The sequence below is a fragment of the Adiantum capillus-veneris genome, chromosome 27 (genome assembly GCF_014529385.1).
Source record: "Adiantum capillus-veneris isolate H3 chromosome 27, ASM1452938v2, whole genome shotgun sequence".
Lineage (NCBI taxonomy): Eukaryota > Viridiplantae > Streptophyta > Polypodiopsida > Polypodiales > Pteridaceae > Adiantum > Adiantum capillus-veneris.
This window is the reverse complement of record NC_140957.1, coordinates 140,740,179-140,760,284: the sequence shown is the minus strand read 5'-3', so window position 1 is coordinate 140,760,284 and position 20,106 is coordinate 140,740,179. Positions and strand designations below refer to the sequence as shown.

General features: G+C 45.1%; 1 protein-coding gene across 2 annotated transcripts in view; it reads left to right on the top strand.

The window, feature by feature from the left end:
- The first annotated feature begins 193 nt into the window (after positions 1-193).
- LOC147422849 (protein tesmin/TSO1-like CXC 6) overlaps positions 194-20,106 on the top strand; it is a 28,679-nt gene continuing 8,766 nt past the window's right edge. Inside the window, exons 1-5 of one of the 2 annotated variants that reach the window (XM_086503470.1) lie at positions 194-484; positions 840-921; positions 1,032-1,214; positions 1,326-1,451; positions 1,549-1,726. In XM_086503470.1, the coding sequence (XP_086359596.1) occupies positions 325-484; positions 840-921; positions 1,032-1,214; positions 1,326-1,451; positions 1,549-1,726 (729 nt within the window). In that variant the 5' untranslated portion in view covers positions 194-324. The remainder of the gene's footprint in view (positions 485-839; positions 922-1,031; positions 1,215-1,325; positions 1,452-1,548; positions 1,727-20,106) is intronic. The other variant, XM_086503471.1, reaches the window with a different exon arrangement.

Below are 20,106 nucleotides of genomic sequence, written 5' to 3'. Positions count from 1 at the left end.
TAACCCCAAACCGAGCCTGTTGTCATTCGATGTCTTGCCTTCCATTAGGCTAGGTGTTCCTAGGAAATGAGAATGTGAGATGGCACAACGAATTGGCCGGCCAGCTTCCTCACGAGTCACGGCGGACATTGTCCGGCTATTCAAATTTTAAAGTTTGAATTTAAAGCTTTGATTTTTGCGTCTTTTTGAATTCAATTTGCTCTCTCTCTCTCTCTCTCTCTTCGTACGCAGACGAAGCTCAGCTGCTACAAGCGCGAACGCATCAATCTGGGTGGATAGCAGAAGGGGTGAAAAGACCGAGCTTTATATTGAGCCAGGTAGTGTATGGTGTGCGTTTCCATGGCCGGGAATCCCTCTTCATCAGCATTCACAGAAGCAGGGGCTCAGCAAGTATGCGCCTCTTTGGCTTCTGATTCATCCCATAACCCTAATACTTCTCAAGCCAGCATTCAGGACTCTATGCAACACAACAACTCAATCACAAGTAAGCGCACCCCTCTCATCCATCTCTTGTTTCTTGGTTTTGGTGAGGATCTACATCAGACAGGCGCTTGTACTTGCTCGATTACGTGCCAACATGCGTGTAAATGCTGATTTGAATTTTCTTTTCTCCTTCTGTCTTTGCCCAGTATAGTCATTATGAGAATAGCTCTACCAGTGTGTTCCAGCCTTTCATGAAATTCTAAGACATGAGTAGAATAAATTATATAGCTTCAAGACAAGCTTCAGACCCTAGATTAGAATTAGTTTTGCATAGAGCGGATAGACTGTTTCAAAGGGATTTAAATGCACTTATATGACGATTATGCCAAGAGTCTCACCTGCTTGAAACTGAACAGGGACATCAATGCAAGGAATGCCCGGTTATGTCTCTCACAATGCACCAATTATACCTTTTTCCCTTCAGCTGTCTCCTGCAGGGTATGCTTTCATTTCATAACCCTGAAATTTTTCATTCTATACCAGGTCATTTTTGTTAAGAAAAATATTATCCCTTGTATGTCATCTGCCATTCCTGGTTTTCAATGCAGAGTCCCTGCTCGACAGATGGGCCCAAACACCCATGGTGCACAAGGAAACCTTATCTCTGTTCAGGCAGGACAATCTCAGCAAGAAGATCATTCTATGAGAAAACCTGTTAGGCAACTTAATTTCTCATCCATGTTCAATGCTCCATCTTCTTCTGGAAACACTATGACCCGACCATCAAATATGTGAGAAATGCCTATTGCTAGTTGACAAAAGTGGTCATCAATCATTTAACTGTATTTAGAATGTTGATAATCTAGAACAGAACACTTGAGGAAATACTTTGATTCATGCAGTGCATATGACAGGAAGGCTGGGTCACCCTCAAGAGCATCGGAGATAAGGTCCACATATGAGCCAAAAGAAGGTACTCCAAAGAAATGCAAACAGTGCAACTGCAAAAATTCCCGCTGTTTGAAACTGTGAGTTCTTATTGTGTAGTGTAATCTCTTTTATCTTTTGGTGTTCTTTTGCTTTACATCTGTTTCTCAACACGGCTGCCATGTCTGACCATCGTAGGTATTGTGAGTGTTTTGCTGCTGGGATATATTGTGAAGGGTGCAACTGTGTGAATTGTCACAATAATGTGGAGCATGAAGTTCTTCGAAAAGAAGCAGTAGAAGCCACATTAGAACGCAACCCTCATGCTTTCAGGCCAAAGATTGCTAGCAGCCCTGGCTTGCAAAGGGAAAACAGGGTACACATCTTCGATATGTTTCATCTGGTTTGATCTAAGAAGTATCTGAAATGCATATTGCCTGTTTAAGCATGCATTATATTTTTGACTCAAGCTCTTTGATTAAAGCCCATCAAAATAAAGAAGGTTCCTAAAAGGGGTAGGTTAAAAAATGGACTTTAGAAGTGCTGTTCCCAACCCTATGTTCTTGTTCCCCTAATTTGGACAACTTTCGTTCCTTTTTGTGTTCTCGGTGTTTCTTGTTCCATGTTGCTTGAGTCATCAAGTGTTAGTCCCTCGTTGGATCCTTCCTGCACACATGACATGAGACAAGCCATACTCACACAAAGACAAGCACAAAGAGCGGACATCAAACTCATCTCCTAGCCATAGAGCCAATATGGGCTCACCCTTGAGCCTGGGAACTTGCACTAATCTTCTTAATAATTTGGAATGGTCCACAATATCGCGAATATAATTTTGAGCATTGACATGTACGGATTGTTTCAGATTCCTTTGGTGTCTTAAGGTACACCCACATCCCCTCTTAGAGATTACGAGGTTGTCAATGCCAAAGTTACTTGGAACACGGAACAGGAACGGCGATCGGGTCCCCACGGAACGGGGGAATGCCCGAGGGGTTCGGAACAGGAGCAGCACGGAACGGGAGGCATAAAAAACATCCAAATAATGCAATTTTTAGCTCTATGTATTTAAATACAAGTAGTATGAGGCCATGGATTATGTGAGAAAGAGAGGGGGAGAGGGAGAAGAAGAGAGCTTGAGCCTTGAGCCTCGTAGACTTGAGATGACTTGAGGGATTCTTGAATCTTCAATGGCAAATGTGTTTCATGTAGGCTTGACTCCTTGAGAGCCAGGGATGGGGGATCATTTGGAACGGCTCGTCGATCCGGACAGCCTAGCCAAACCGGAACGGGGCTGCTGGAACGGCTTGCAACGGCTGGAACGACTGAGCAGCAATCATAAACGAGCAAAATTTGGTCAGAAAGCTCCCTCTCTAGAATGAGAATGTGGGCAGGCCCCCCGGTTGAATTTTCAGCTCCCCCTTACATACTCCCCCCCCCCCCCCCCCCCCCCCCAACTCCCCCTCACCCCTTACCTTCACAAGTGACAATGCACAAGGTTGCCACAAGCTCTAGCCTCTAAGTATTATGTATCTACTATCTCAAGCTCTTCTCTCTCTCTCTCTCTCTCTCTCTCTCTCTCTCTCTCTCTCTCTCTCTCTTTGAACATTGTTCTGGCGTTCCACCCCCCTAGAAACCCGTTCCCTTGTAACAGCGGTCAATGCTTGTTGGCATAAAAAGTGGCTCGATCTTGGGTAGTCTTTATTCATTCCTTAGCGATTATGAGCATTTCTTGCATGTCGTGCGCCCTTTTTGGCCAAGGAACGTCGGAGCTGTGTCCCGGCCACCCACAGGTGGAAGGAACGTTTCGGAACAGCTGGACCCAAAAAGCAATGTGTTACTAGAATGGTTTGTTCTGGAACGGTCACGAACGGACCTTGAATAGGGCCGGAACAGCAGGAGCAATTTCACCTCTATATGGCAAAAAACACCAAGACCCTTACTTTCCCCCTCCCTTTCCCACTTATAGAAACACTCCCCACCACTTCACGTCTCCATTCAAGCTCTCAAGCTCTCTCCCTCTCAAGACTCAAGCTCCCTCTCGAGTCAACTTTCAAGCTCTTTTCCTCTCCCCCCCTCGAGTGACAAGCTCTCTCCCTCTCGCGAGTCCCTCTCCCCCCTCTCCGAATGGCGTGCATGTGCTGTTGTTGAGGAAGAAGGATGTGTATTCCTTGCCACTCATTTGTACAACCGAGTTTATGAAGCTCTCCTCTCAAGATGAAATAGAAGAACTCTTTTTGTGTTACTTATTGTGTCGTTTTTTTGTCAAATGTTGATAATGTTTTGAATGACAATTCCTTAACACCGAATGCTTCTCTCTTGCTCTCTCTTCTTTTCTAACTATGGCTACTTCTCTCTCTCTCTCTCTCTCTCTCTCTCTAGAACAAGCAAATGTTGCGAATAAGTTAAAAGATTTGTTAATGGAATAGAAAGATGTATTCTCAAATGGTTTGTCGCCAGGGTTACCGCCGGCATGTACTGTGCAATATATGTAAGTAAACCACTCTACAAAATGAGTCATTTTGAGGCTGTTGAGGTCAAACATCAGCTTGCTGATTATCTTAGTATACAACCCTCTACTAAGATAGTCACTAGGGTTACTGCCAACACGTGTTGTGCAACATGGCATAGACACGGTTGCAGGTAGTAAGCTACTATCCTCGTAGAGGGTTTGTACAACTCATCTCTTCACCACGGGACTCTCCCATCTTATTGGTGAAGAAAAAAAACAGTAGTATGCGTATGTGGCATGTGCGTCGATTACTATGGATTGCATGCGGTCACTGTTAAGAATAAGTATCGGTTGTTGAGTGTAGATGAGTTATTTGATAAGCTTACCCATACTCGTATTTTTATGGAGATCGATTTGCAGTCAAGGTATCATCGAGTACGCATTAGGCTTATATATCCAATACTGCATTCCGAACAAGGTTTGTACATTATGAATTTTTGGTTATGCCCTTTGTGTTGACCAATGCACTCGCAACTTTCATGACGCTTATAGATAGTGTCTTGAAACCATATTTGGGAAAGTTTGTTATCGTTTTTTTCGATGACATTTTAGTATATAGTGTCTCTGAGGAAGAGCACTTGCAACATTTGAAGCAGGTGATTGAATTATTACGAGAAAATAAGTTATATAGTAAAGAATCAAAGTGTGATTTTCTTTAGGAAGAAATTCACATGTTATTTTAATTGATGGGCTACATATGGATAAATCCAAAGTGGATGCCATTAGGAGGTGGCCTTCTCCTTTAAATTTGGAAGAGTTATAGATTTTTTTGGGATTTGCAGGTTTTTATTGAAGGTTCGGTTAAAACTATGCTCACTTTGCTTTTCTGATGCCGGACTAATTGAAAGCCAAGGGGAAAACCTTTCAGTGGGGAGAAGCTCAACAACAAAGTTTTGATGCTCTCAAGGACGCATTAGCTACAACTCCTATTTTGGTGATTGTGGATCCTTTGAAACCGTTCGTTTTAGAAACAATTGCTAGTAAGCGTGCTATTGGGGCAGTCCTTCTGTAGGAGGGAAGGCCAATTGTCACGTGACACATCCAACCCTATGTGTCCGTGGACAAAAGCTACAGCACGACAAGGGTTCAGTCAGTGTAGATTTAGGAGTGTTCTGGCACTTTTGTGAGTGTAGATGCATATCCTTTGGTTGCACATAGCATGATCATAAGCATTCCCATAAGAATCCATCAGAATCCTTCGGTCACGTGACACATACAACCCTATGTGTCCGTGGACAAGCTACAACATGACAAGGGTTCAGTTCAGTCAAGCCAGTCTAGAATAGGAAGTAGAATAAGAAGTGATCTGGCACTTTTGTGAGTCTGTTCGCAGACCGTGCATAACCAGACACTTAGAGTAGATGCATATCCTCCGGTTGCACACAGCATGATCATCAGCATTACCATCAGAATCCATCAGGAGCATTTTTACAATGCATAGACCTATTTTCCATATTTTTGACATTTTTCACTTATTATTTTTAAGTGACTTTTGTTGGCAACTAGGTAGGGCAAATTGGCAAGTGTAGTATATAAGAAAACCTAGCACTAGCACTTTCTGGTAGAAGAGGCAGCAGGAGCACCTTGCTCAACAAGCAACTTCTCAACAAGACCCCCCACATGAGCAAGGCTAGCGTTTTGCATCTGTAAGGACCTGCGTTTTCATTCATAGGCAGCCTGGCGTTTTTGTGCATAGCAGATCAGCCCTGATAGCAGCAAGACCGACCAAGAAGCCTAGCGTTTTGCATTTGCAGGACAACCGGCAGCAGCAGGACCATTTTCAGCCTTAGCGTTTTTGCATCAGCATAGCGTTTTGCAGATTCACCGCGACGGAACACCAAGAGGCATCAGCGTTTTCAGTTTTCAGCAGTCAGACTCCGCAGTAGAACCCCCAAACCTCGCAGATCTCACCTTCCCGCAGCAGATCCTCGCTACACGGTCGAAAACGCAGATTTCAGCATCTGCATTTTCAGCGCGTCGTCGTCGCATCGTCGTCATCGACATAGAGTCAGGATTCAGCAGATAAAGATTTGCAGATTTCAGCCCTTAGAGTTTTCAGATTTCAGCCCGTCTCGTTGTCGTCCTCATCGTCGTCGACATCGTCGGCAAGTCCAAGCATTGTAGAGATTTGTGCAATCATAAGTAGACCGCTCTTGCCATAGAGAGTGGGGCCTTCGGAGGAGGGTTTTACAACGTCTCTTGTGTCGTATTCTCTTCTGTATCTCTCAGTCTCATGTACTTCCATTCACAGTGTCCATTCACTTTGTTTGTGTCCATTGCACTCTCTCACTAAAGGAACGGAAGGCTCTCCCTTTCGTAAGTAATAGGAACCCTTGAGCACAGTTCAGAGCACTCATCTTGAGCAAAGTTCAACATTCATTCCGCTGCACCTAACATTGGTATCAGAGCTTTCACAGTGTTCTGTATCACTCAAGGAAAGACCCACAATTTTTTTTTTTGCTTGTTGCGGTCGCACGAACCCAAGTTCCCTTGGGCGTGTCGATTCCTAATCGTGTTTTTGAAGAGTGACAGGAATCCCAGGAAAGAAGGGCTTGTCCAACCTCCCCTTGTGCCTCTTTTCACTCATTGAGAGCGGACTGTGCACTTAGCGGCCGACCAATCGACGTGAGGTGGGAAAAAGTAACCTTAGTGTGAGCGCAAGGCCGCCAAGGGGTGCGCGCGCGGAAAAGAGTAGAACTCGGGTGAAGAGAAGATCCTTCTCTAACACAGATTGCAAGCAAATGCACACAGCATGATCATCAACATTACCATCAAAATCCATTAGGAGCATTTTTACAGTGCATAGATCTATTTTTCCTATTTTTGACATTTTTCACTTATTATTTTTAAGTGACTTTTGTTGGAAACTAGGTAGGGCAAATTGGCAAGTGTAGTATATAAGAAAACCTAGCGCTAGCACTTTCTGGCAGAAGAGGCAGCAGGAGCACCTTGCTCAATAGGCAACTTCTCAGCAAGACCCCCCACATGAGCAGGGCTAGCGTTTTTGTATCTGCAAGGACCTAGCGTTTTCATCCACAGGCAGCTTGGCGTTTTTGTGCATAGCAGATCAGCCCCGGCAGCAGCAAGACCAACCAAGAAGCCTAGCGTTTTGCATTTGTAGGACAACCGGCAGCAGCAGGACCATTTTCAGCCCTAGCGTTTTTGCATCAGCATAGCGTTTTGTAGATTCACCGCGACGGAACACCAAGAGGCATCAGCGTTTTTAGTTTTCAGCAGCCAGACTCCGCAGTAGAACCCCCAAACCTCGCAGATCTCACCTCCCTGCAACAGATCCTCGCCACATGGTGCAGTTTCAGCCCGGAAAACACAGATTTCAACATCTGCGTTTTCAACGCGTCGTCGTCGCATCGTCGTCATCGACATCGTCACCAACATAGAGTCAGAATTCAGCAGATAAAGATTTGCAGATTTCAGCCCTTAGTGTTTTCAGATTTCAGCCCGTCTCGTCGTCGTCCTCATCGTCGTTGACATCGTCGGCAAGTCCAAGCATTGTAGAGATTTGTGCAATCATAAGTAGACCGCTCTTGCCATAGAGAGTGGGGTTTTTGGAGGAGGGTTTTATGTCTTTGGTGTCGTATTCTCTTCTCTATCTCTCAGTCTCATGTACTTCCATTCATAGTGTCCATTCACTTTGTTTGTGTCCATTGCACTCTCTCACTAAAGGAACGGAAGGCTCTCCCTTCCGTAAGTAAAAGGAACCCTGAGCACAGTTCGGAGCACTCATCTTGAGCAAAGTTCAACATTCATTCCGTTGCACCTAACACCTTCAGGGTAATTTTCCAGTGCAATTAACCTATTTTCCCTATTTTTGACATTTTTCACTTATTATTTTAAGTGACTTTTGTTGGGAATTGAGTAGGGCAAATTGGGTAAGATAATATATAAGCAAACCAAGGCTAACACTAATTGGCAGAAGAGGAAGGAGAACACAAGCCATAGGCAGCAGGTTCCCCCCCCTCTCTCTTAGCAAGATCCTCCCCTTGGTGGCGTTTTTCCTCCAAGCAAGACACCCCAACCTCTAGCATTTTCATCAACCGCCATAGTCCATCCCTTGGTTGGCGTTTTTCAGCAGATGCTCATCGCCATCAGCACCCTCACATTGGCGTTTTTCAGCAGGAAAATATCACCTCTTCCCTAGCGTTTCAGCATCGCCACAGTAGCAGAAAATCAGCGAGAAAGCATCAAGAATTCAGCCATCCCGGAACAGCCAAATCAGCGTTTTTGAGAGCAGCAAAACAGCGTTTTTCGCGGCAGCAGGTTTCAGCCACTGGCGGTTTTGGACAGCAGATAAAAGAGCATCAGTTTCAGCCATAGAGTCGGTCTCGTCATCCCCGTCGTCGACATCGACCTATCCTAGACTTGCATCAGTCACATGCATCCACTTTGTACCAGTTTGTGTAATCAATAGTAGACCACTCTCGCCAAAGAGAGTGGGGCCTTCGGAGGAGGGTTTTACAACGTCTCTGGTGTCGTATTCTCTTCTCTATCTCTCAGTCTCATATACTTGTACGCACAGTGTCCATTCACTTTGTTAATGATCATTGCACTCTCTCATTAAGAACGGAAGGCTCTCCCTTCCATAAGAACAAAAGGAACCTTGAGCACAATATGGAACACTCATCTTGAGAAAAGTACAACATTCATTCCGCTGCACCTAACACCAATTGCATTTGAAAATAAGAAACTTGATTCACAACGGTAGAATTATTTTGCTTACAAAAGAGAAGTTAGAACTCTATGCAGTAGTATCTGCTTTGAAAACGTGGCGACATTATTTGTATGGAGCTCAGTTTGAGATGTGTTTTACCATGAAAGCATAAAATGGTTTACACAACAAACAAATTTGAAGGGTCGAAAGGCCAGGTGGATTGAGATTCTTTAGGAGTATGATGCAAAGATCTGGTATCGTAAAGAACGATACAATGTGGTAGTGGACGCTCTTAGTCGTATGCCTGAGATCAACTCTCTTCTTTCGCTGAGCTTCGAAGTGAGTTTTTAGAATCTCTCATCGGCAAATATGAGCATGACGATGCATACTACAAAGTGTGGAGCCGTGTGAAAATGAGGGACCCTTCTCACTCCAATGTTGGTAGTGTGTCGTTAACCTCTACACCTAAAGGCAGAAGGTCTCTTGCATTCATTGGAGATTCCTAATGGTAAATGAGAAAGTATCTCTATGGATTTCATTATGGGTTTACTGACCACTGTACAAGGTCATGACTTGGTATGGTTGGTCATAGATCGGTTTACTAGACTTTGCAAGTTTATTCCAACCAAGTCTACAATTAAGACTCCGCAGGGCATTGTGGTATAGATGCAATAGTAAAGTGGTCGAGACATTCTTTTATTGGCCTACTTTGAGGAGAGATGTGGATGCCTTTGTGCGAGCATGCGTGATTTGCCAAAAGGTCAAGTTTAACAGGCAAAAGGAACGAAGGTTATTATAGCCACTGCCTACTCTAGATAAGCCATGGGAAAGTATTTCTATGGATTTCATCTTTGATCTCCCAAGAACGCCAACATGGAATTATGGTAAATGGACCATTATTTGATGACGTGGCATGCCCAAATGAAAAGAAATTGTCGAGAAGACAAGAGAAACTGAACGTGAAAAACAAAAGAAGTCTAAACCCAGAAAGAATGACGGAAGAACCTAAAATTGAAAGAAATAAAGGATTTTTAAATCCTAGTTCCCGCCCAACTTGCGGAGCACTGGCCAAGGGGCCTAAAACCCTAAAAACCCAAAGCTTGAACTCTAAGGCTGATTTTTGTAAATCTTGTGGATATGTTGACGTGGCAAATTATATAGATGTTGATGTGGTAGGGCCGTATGGAATTTCCACATTGTGCGCTGGCTGTGCCACATGGCATGCTGTACGGATTTCCACAATTTTCACTGGCAGCTTTTGGACAGTTTTTGACGCTAGCTTTTGTGAGCAGATACTTTTGGGGTTAGTGCTTTTGGGTGAAGTGCTTTTGGGGCCTTGCTTTTGAGAGCCCTACTTTTGAGAAACAACAGGGTGTTTGAATGCCTACTCTCCACCCAGCCTTTGCCCTTTATAGGCACCCTCGAGCTGCGTTCAGAATGGCCCGTGTCCTCTGGCCCTTGGCCTAACATTACTCCCTCCTTGGAGAAGCGTTTCTGTCCTCAAAAACAAAAGTAGGAAATTTATTCTTAAGAACATTAATGTTTCCCCAAGTGACACCTTCCTCAGGTCTATCTTTCCACTTGACTATTGCTTGCCGACATACATGATGATGCATATGTAGATCATGATAGTCGAGAATACGCTCAGGCTCATGCAACTGAGTTGGAGGTTAAATTAAATTAACCAAAATCTGCTGGCCAATAACATTGTCGTCCTTATGAAAGTGTATGTAAACGACTTACATGAAAGCGTTTATGTAAATGACTTACATGGAATACTGGATAACTCGAGTGCGCAGGTAATGAGAGTTTGTAGACCATATCACCAACTTGCTTGAGTATCTTAAAAGACCACAATACTTCCGAGATAATTTAGGTGTTGGCCTAATCTTCAAACTTTCTGAATGCTCTAGCACACGCAAAAATACATCTTCCCCTTTTGTGAAGGTAACGTGCCGACACTTCTCATCAACATACTTTTTATTTTGATCATTTGCTTGTCGAACATTTTGACGAGCCAGTCTTAGTATTTCCATATGGTCTTGGAGGAAATCCTTGACCTGCTGAAGTTTCTCAATTGCCAATCCCACTGTAACTGGTGATGTGGGTTGAAAACCATACATAAGCATGAAAGGACTGAAACCAACTATCACATGCTTAGCACTATTGTAAGAAAACTCGAGAATAGGGAGATAGTCTTCCCAATCCGACTGCTTCTTGCTAACCTATGCTTGTAGCATATCCTCTTGTCAGGTGCAATGGAAGGGTTTAAGGTTTTAGCTTGGATCTAGTACTCCGCACAAACACAAGGTTACTTTACTTCACTTGAAATAACTAAACTGAATTGAATGAAAGAGAGAGAGACGCAGAGAGAGAGAGAGAGAGAGAGAGAGAGAGAGAGAGAGAGAGAGAGAGAGAGAGAGAGAGAGAGAGAGAGAGAGAGACGACACCGCATGTCGGGTCCCAACCACCCTCAAGGGCCGCCTTGCTCTATTGCCAGAGCAAGTACTTGCTTTATTACTTGCACAAAATGCTGATGCAATGACGCTAAATGCTGAGATGCCAACTTTTGGGGCTCACGCTATACATGTTACCCCCTAAGCCCTTTGATGCCCCAGGTGATACCTCCTCTTGCTCTGGCACCAGAAAGTATGAGAGCTTCCAATCGGCAACCTTCCCGGTCGTTTGTTCCGATTGGGGGAGTCTTCAGGAATATGGTGGAGCCATCTGCTGACCCTGATTAAGTGCAACCGCCTTTGCCACCGTCGTTGCTCCCACCTCCCCCACCACCACCAGGCTACAATGGTTGAAGCCCATATGGATACCCTTATTATCCGTACCCGGGATATGCACCTAACCAATCGAAAGATTTCAAGGATGGCGGCACGGCAGTCAATATTTCACCTTTTCCGGGATGAAAGATCGGAAGAAAGCATTGCAGTTCCCACAACAATTTGACAACATCTATGCTTTGGGGAACTATACAGAAGAATCCAAGATCTCTCGAGCAGTGAATTTTCTTAAAAATAATGCCATGCAGTGGTGGAGTTCAATCGCGACGCAACCACATGCTCCAAGGACATGTGTAGCACGGATAGTGTGTCGTGCTCTCTATAGTGGGTGCTCCTAAGTGCAATGTGCATGACATCTCACTCAAAACAGAATGAAAACACAAGAAACAATAGATAACAGCTAATCAACACAGAGACACATTAGCAGACCAGAACATATGGACTCGACTATCTCAAAGAATCGATATAGACTCTGGCGTGGCAACACACTCAGCTCCAGCCCAGAACTCACGGGTACAAGGGGTGTCGAGGTTCAGATGTGCAGGGATGGTGCAGACATGCTGTGTATAGACTCGCTACTCTAGACGATGACGTTGGACCATATATGAAGAAGATGATAATCATGACCCAACAACTACTACTCATATGTACAACCATAAAGAGCCACCAACGGCTCATAAAGGTTAGCCATCTAAGTCTATGTCCAAACTGAGTGGTGGTGGTGACCTGGCCACGATGTCCACCAGACCACCATCTGTATCCCTGCCATGTGTCACTGCCTAGCCTAGAGAGTCCGTCCAGTGTGAACCAGACCAGACCAACTGTACTAACTGTGTGTCCTGTGAAAGTGACACTGTAGCGTGCTACAAGTTGCCCGCCACAAGACCGCTCACCGTCTCGGTGAGCGGAATACTGAAAAACTGTGAAAGAAAACCACTAGGTACTACATATGTCACATGCTCATCTAACCCTATGTGCATGTGGACAAGCTACTTCATGACAAGGGTTCAGTTAGCCTAGCTTAGCAAGTGTTTTGGCACTTTTGTGAGTCTGTTTGTAGACCGTGCATGCCCAGGCACTTAGAGTAGATGCATATCCTTTGGTTGCACACAGCATGATCATCAGCATTACCATCAGAATCCATCAGGAGCATTTTCCAGTTCATGAAACCTAATTTTCCTATTTTAGCCATTTTTCACTTATTATTTTAAGTGACTTTTGTTGGGAATTGGGTAGGGCAAATTAGCAGAGCTTGTATAAAAGAAAACCTAGCGCTAGTAGAATCTAGCAGAAGAGGAAGAAGTGCACAGGCAAGTTGCTTGCAACAAGCCTCTCTCTCTCTCTCTCTCTCTCTCTCTCTCTCTCTCTCTCTCTCTCTCTCTCTCTCTCTCTCTCTCTCTCTCTCTCTCTCTCTCTCTCTCTCGCGCGCGCGCGCAAGAACCCCTGCAAAACCCTTGCATTTTTCACCAAGCAAAGCCCATCGTTTTTTAGCAGCCATTCCCATCGCCAAGCAGCCCCTCGGATCAGCGTTTTTGAAGCCAGTAGATCAGCGTATTGAGGCCAGCAATCAGCGTTTCCACAGCCAGCCAATCAGCGTTTTGGTCAGCAGTAGGTTCAACGTTTTTCAACAGCAAATTCAGCAGATAAAGATTTGCAGATTTCAGCCATTAGCATTTTCAGATTTCAGCCCGTCTCGTCGCCGTCCTCATCGTCGGCAAGTCGAAAGCATTGTAGAGATTTGTGCAATCAATAGTAGACCGCTCTCGCCATAGAGAGTGGGGCCTTTGGAGGAGGGTTTGACAACATTCTGGTGTCGTATTCTTCTCTCTCTATCTCTCAGTCTCAGCACCTTTATTCACAGTGTTTGCCACTTTGTTTGTGATCATTTGCACTCTCTCTCTAAAGGAACGGAAGGCTCTCCCTTCCGTAAGTAAAAGGAACCTTGAGCACAGTTTGGAGCACTCATCTTGAGCAAAGTTCAACATTCACTTCCGCTGCACCTTACATTGGTATCGGAGCTTTGGCAGTGTTTTGTATCACTCAAGGAAAGAACCACAATAACCACATTTTTTTTTTCTTGTTACGGTAACACGTAACCCAAGACCTTCCTAATCGTGTTTTTGAAGAGTGACAGGAAACCCAAGAAAGAAGGGCTTGTCCAGCCTCCCCTTGTTTCTCTTTTTACTCATTGAGAGCGGACGGTGTACTTAGCGGCCGACCAATTGACGTGAGGTGGGAAAAAGCAACCTTGGTGTGAGCACAAGGCCGCCAAGGGGTGCGCCCGCAGGAAAGAGAAGAGCTCGGGTGAAGAGAAGATCCTTCTCTAACACAAATTGCAAGCTAAAGAAGAACCTCAAGAACTCAAGAACTCAAGAACCAAGACCCACAAGAGCCCAAGTTCCTCGTGAACTTAAGAACCCACGACTTTAGTGTATGGTCATCACCCGAAGCGGAATGGATACTTCGCATGGAGGTGATGGGCATGAAAGTAGCGAAGAAGAATTTCCCCACCAAGGAGGTTTTTTTGACCCTCCCTCTTTCCCATCTACGCCACGGATTGCACCAAGTCCTATGGAGGCTTTGGTCAAGTCGATGATGGACAGGATGTTACACCAAGACGCGCAACGTGCTATCGAGGAGCGTGAGCGTGATCAAGCGCGCTTGGCGGCGAAGGACAGAAAAGCAAAAAAAAGGCCAACTTGGAGCGTGTGTGCAAGGAAGCGCGCTTGGCGGCCGGAAAGCAAAAGGACGACTTGGATCGTGAACACAAAGAAAGCGGCCGAAGAAAGAAGGGCAGTTTTTGAGCGTGAGCGTGAGCAAGCGCGCGAAGCGGCCGAAGAAAGACGAGTGGCCTTGGAGGCCGAGCGTGAGATATAGAGAGACCTACACATGCAAGAGTTGGTCCGACATATTCTCACCTCGAAGTCCGAGCCAGCCAAAGATGTTGGTGGATCATCAAGTGGCGCAAGCCGAGATTCGGACTCCAACAACCCCGTCACAGAGAAGATTACGTTCATTAAGTATGATGGTAAGATGGATGCTACGATTATTTATTCTTGGTTGCATCAATTTAATGCTTATTTTGCGACAACTAAGAAGATAGGAAATAGTAAGGTTTTGACGGCAGCTATGTACCTTGCCGATGATGCCATTAATTGGTACCACGCATGGCAAGAAGCACAATTGACCGCGCACCTAGAGGACGCCGAGGAAGGCACGCCCCTTTCCTTCAATTGGGCCGACTTCCAAGACAAGCTCAAGGCGCGGTTTATGCCACCACAATACCTAGCACGGTTGAAGGACGATTGGCGCGGTCTCAAGCAAAATGGTATGCGAGTTATATCTTTCTCTAATCGTGTTTTGCAGCTCGGTACTCAATTACGCAAATCGGATGCGGAGCGCAAGGAGGCATTCCTTTATGGTTGGAGGAGTATATCAAGTTTGATGTCGAAGTGCTTGATCCAATCGACCTCAACAAGGCGGTAGCGATTGCTCTCGCGCAAGAGATGAAGCACAACAAGGGAAAGCCTAAGGAAAACAAGACTTCCACAAGTACCTCTCAGTCTTCTCAGAACCCTCAGAACGGTAACTCTTCTAACCAATCTTCCAATAGTCTCTCAGAAAAGAACTCTCCAAATGAAACTAAGGGTAAAGCTAACACAATTGCTAAACCTAAGCTCACTCCAAATGAAAAGGGAGAACAAGGAATTTTAGGAGGATACATTACGTCGGAAGAACAAAGCATTTATTCTAAGGAAGGTCATTGTTTTCATAGTCACATCAAGGGTCACATAAAAAGAACATGTCCTAAGCTTGAATCTAATGAATCTAAAGAACCCACAGAACCCACTTCCTCTGTCAATGCAATAAATGAGAACACAAGTGTGACCCAACTCTCTCATGATCCTCCCGTTGATGAGTCTCTCATTAAGTGTTATGGTCATGCGAAGGGTCAGCGTTTTGTCATATTGTTTGACCCAGGCAGTATGCATGATTTGATTAGTGACTCTCTTGTCGAAAGAGTCTGCTTGGAGGTTCGCAAGACATCTCCTTTCGAGGTGTCAGGCTTCTCTCCCGGTATAAAGTGTCTCATCACGCAAGAGTGCCTTGATGTTTTGTTCACTGTTCAACAAGTGTCCTTCCGCAGAAAATTTGTAGTCTCTCCTCTTTCAGGATATGATATGCTTTTGGACATTCGATGGTTTCGTGAGCATAACCCTCTCATTGATTGGGCGGGAAATACGTTCACTTTCAATGCCAAAAGTGACTCTCTCCTTGTCATTTGTGGAGAGCAGGTTCATTCTTTATCTCTCATTTCTAATGTGCAGGCGAAGATTGCCAAGAATCTAGAAAAGGAGACTCTCTCAGTCTCTTCTTTTCCAAAGCATTACACACATGATTTGTACGATAATGATAAGCATGATCAAGATGTGATTACGCACAAGCATGATGATTTGCAACATAATGATGTGATTGTTCACAAGGATGATGGTTTAGTTGGTACTTTGTCTAGTGAAGCTAACCTCATTGCAGATTCGATCGATCACGAAGAACCGATCTTGGCTCTCGAGTCGAGGTCCCAAGAACCCCCACAGGGAAGTATTCTGTGTTCGAATGATTAGTGAGTACGTATTGTTCGAGTGTTTCATTCGTGATGCTTTCTTGTATTTTAGTCACCGTCCTTATGTGATCCCTTTTCATAGGCATGCCATATTGTATGATGAACACGATTCACTCATGAATGAGCATGGATGTATGCGGATTACTCATGAAAAGATGAAATGTTTGCATTCAAGGAATTCACATTCCATGTCTCTTCTTTGGCATGACACAATATCCGAAAGAGCACAAGAACGATTGAGCATCAAGCATCGGCATTTCCATTGTGATTTGCCACAATTAATTGATTTAGATCAGAAAGTCAAGATTCGACCCCATTGTTTGCGTGTGTTTGATGAACGGTTTGGCACTCCGTCACTTTGTTCATCTGCATTACATGCACATTTTTTTGCAGCAATAGTATTTTTTCAGTCACTTTACATGGAATGGGTATGTTCATGTTTTTGTGTTGAAAGTGGTTTTAGGAATTTTCATCCTCGGAGTTCTTGAAGAAGGTAGACGCATGACTATAGACGAAGTTGAAGCATTGAAGGAGCGACAGATGACTTTGTCGCTTTCGGTGCTGCCCAAAGACGCAAGCTTTGCAGACCTTTATGAAGTTCAAGTATTGCATGACCCACGTCTCAGAGTGGGCCGGCGAAGAATCCTTCCCAAGATTCCAAACGTTGCTGGCGATCTCCCTCGATGCCATACAGTTCGGTACCAGTACCTGACTTCAATTCGGTACCAGTACCTGACTTTGAAAAGGAGGGGATGTCACGTGCACATCTAACCCTATGTGCATGTGGACAAGCTACTTCATGACAAGGGTTCAGTTAGCCTAGCTTAGCAAGTGTTTTGGCACTTTTGTGAGTCTGTTCGCAGACCGTGCATGCCCAGGCACTTAGAGTAGATGCATATCCTTTGGTTGCACACAGCATGATCATCAGCATTACCATCTGAATCCATCAGGAGCATTTTCCAGTAGTGCATAAAATCTATTTTCCCTATTTTAGCCATTTTTCACTTATTATTTTGAAGTGACTTTTGTTGGGAACTGGGTAGGGCAAATTAGCAGAGCTTGTATAAAAAAAAATCTAGCGCTAGTAGAATCTAGCAGAAGAGGAAGAAGTGCACAGGCAAGTTGCTTGTAACAAGCATCTCTCTCTCTCTCTCTCTCTCTCTCTCTCTCTCTCAAGCGAGAACCCCTGCAAAACCCTTGCGTTTTTCACCAAGCAAAGCCCATCGTTTTTCAGCAGCCATTCCCATCGCCAAGCAGCCCCTTAGATCAACGTTTTTGAAGCCAGCAGATCAGCGTTTTTGAAGCCAACAGATCAGGGTTTTGAGGCCAGCAATCAGCGTTTCCACAGCCAGCCAATCAGTGTTTTGGACAGCAGTAGGTTCAGCGTTTTTCAGCAGCAAATTCAGCAGATAAAGATTTGCAGATTTCAATCATTAGCATTTTCAGATTTCAGCCCGTCTCGTCGTCGTCCTCATCGTCGGCAAGTCCAAAGCATTGTAGAGATTTGTGCAATCAATAGTAGACCGCTCTCGCCATAGAGAGTGGGGCCTTCGGAGGAGGGTTTGACAACATTTTGGTGTCGTATTCTTCTCTCTCTATCTCTCAGTCTCAGCACCTTCATTCACAGTGTTTGCCACTTTGTTTGTGATCATTTGCACTCTCTCACTAAAGGAACGGAAGGCTCTCCCTTCCGTAAGTAAAAGGAACCTTGAGCACAGTTCGGAGCACTCATCTTGAGCAAAGTTCAACATTCACTTCCGCTGCACCTTACAACATATGTACAATGGTGAGCTCTTGAATCTGTCATCCAAGAGATAGAGTGGTGGCCACTGCTGTACCCGAAGTATCCGACTCTGTAGGTGGAGCCATCAGATCGACGGGAAAACTCTGGACTCTATGAGTGCTCTCCACAAACCGACCCTCAGCGAAAGGAGCAGCCACCTGCTGCTCGGCGGATGGGAGTACCTAGCCTGAAGTGTACTGAGGCCGCATACTTGCACACCCATGTCGATGTGCGCTTGCAAAGCCGTCACAAGGAGCCGTCTGTGAGGATGACATGTGTGGTAAGGAGCCAAAGGTGCTAGGCTGCTGAAATCGCTGAGGGTAGTAGTCAAGCTGCTGATGTGATGGAGCACCTCCTCCAAACAGTTGATGACTATACTCTCCATATCCCATGGGCGTCTGTACTGATCTAGCGGGACGAACCCACCCATATCCCATGGTAGCCTGAGGCTTCTGCTGAAACCCCATGTCCCCTTGGACTAGCATGTCGAGAAATCCTTGCATTTGAGCTTTGAGGTCATCATGCAAAGCCTGACGCAAGGCGAAAATGGTGGCATCTCTATTAGCAATCACGCTCTCTGCAACTCGCAAGCAGCCTTCCATGGCCGTATATGTGGCCGAATACTTTTGGTGGGTAGCTGCTAATTTCTCGGCACCAAGTTCAATCATTACAATAGCATTTCTTGACTCTTGTAGATCTCTTCAGAGATTCTGAACAACGAGGTAGAGTCTGCTCCACTGGAAGAAGCAGCAATAGCACTTGGAGGTGTAGAGTGCCCAAAAGGCACTGCAGTCGAGGTTGGGGTAATGTCTCTGCCGTATCTTTTACCACTTTGACTCTTTTCTTTTGTTTCTTCTTCTCATCATCTGTGCCAAAAGACTTTCTTTTTGCTTGTGGTGGCAATGCTGTATCGTCATCCACTTCAAGAGGGTTGATGCAGATGTTTATCACCCAAGCCAACAGTGGCGCGGCAAAACATTGGAAGCTAGATTGAGGTGACTGCACTTGTGCTCTAAATCTTTTCGCCCTGGTCTGCAATGATGTAAAGAGGATCTGATGAAACGCAGAAGGTATATTCTTGATTAGACAGTAAAGACCATCACATTGTGAAAATGTGGTAGGTACTTCGCATTTCCTCTTTGGTCCTTGAGCATCTCTCACTAAGAAATAATATCTAAATACTGCTAAGAGAGCTTTGTGATGCTGCAGATTCGGATGATCGGGTTCGAACAATGTCTTGCATGCCTGTATCGTATCAGCTTTGGAGAGCTTTGAATAAGACCTAGTACTCGGCTGCAAGGAGGAAAAGTTGGTCATCCCCATTGCATGTTCTAGACGCGCTGCTGTCAAAGTGTGTCCTCTCACTTTGGGAAATTTTTTTAGCATTTCATTAATCATGCCGACAGGTATGTCCTCAGGAAGGACAGCTTCAGCTGGCGATTTGACACCCAAGTTGTCCAATTGGTTGTGTGAGAGAACATCTATAAGAGATGGCTTGGGCTGTTGCATGTGAAAATTGAGTGAAAACTTTGTTTTGTGTTTGGTTTTTCAGGCCTTGCAACTTTATGACTGATCATGTGACTCATGACTTTCCTTTTCTCTTTTGGATCCTTCTCTTGTGCACTTGAGCTACCATTGTTTGAGCCGCAACCATTGTCCGAGCCAGAGCTGGAATCTGCATCTGATGCCGAGGCCTTGTAGCTGTCGTCAGATGGAGCACCGGACGTCATATCCGTGGCCCCATGGTTGCTAGGTTTTGATTCCGCTTCAATTTCATAATTAGCCTGCCTGTGTGGTTGAGGCCTTTTCCTCAACAACAGTTTTCTGCTTCCAGCCATAGCCACTGTTTCTGTCCAGAGAGGTGTCGAGAGCTGAGTTGATCGTGCCAAGCATTGCGAGCAGGACCGAGGATGTAGATTGATTCTCAGTTGACAACAGAGAAAGAGAAAGACAGACGGATGAGGAAGTTAAACATCTAATCCAGTGCCCCTTCAGACTCGTAAATCTCTGATCGCTACAACTGTGCAGACAGAGCATACACGTCTGCAGTGACAAGACACGCTTGGATAGGGTGAGAGGGGAGAGATGAAAATTCGGTAAGGCCGAGGAGGGACGAGGAGTGGGTAGGGGATGGTTGGTATAAGGGACGAGTGGCGAGGGGTTAGGGGGAGGAGCGAGGGGTTAGTACAGTTGGTCTGGTCTGTTTCACACTGGACGAACTCCCTTGGCTGGGCAGTGAGACAGGTGGCAAGGATACGGACGGTGGTCTAGTGGACATCGTGGCCAGGTCACCACCACCACTCAATTTGTGGATAGACTTAGATGGTTGACATTTATGAGCTAATCAACACAGAGACACAACAACAGATCAGAATAGTT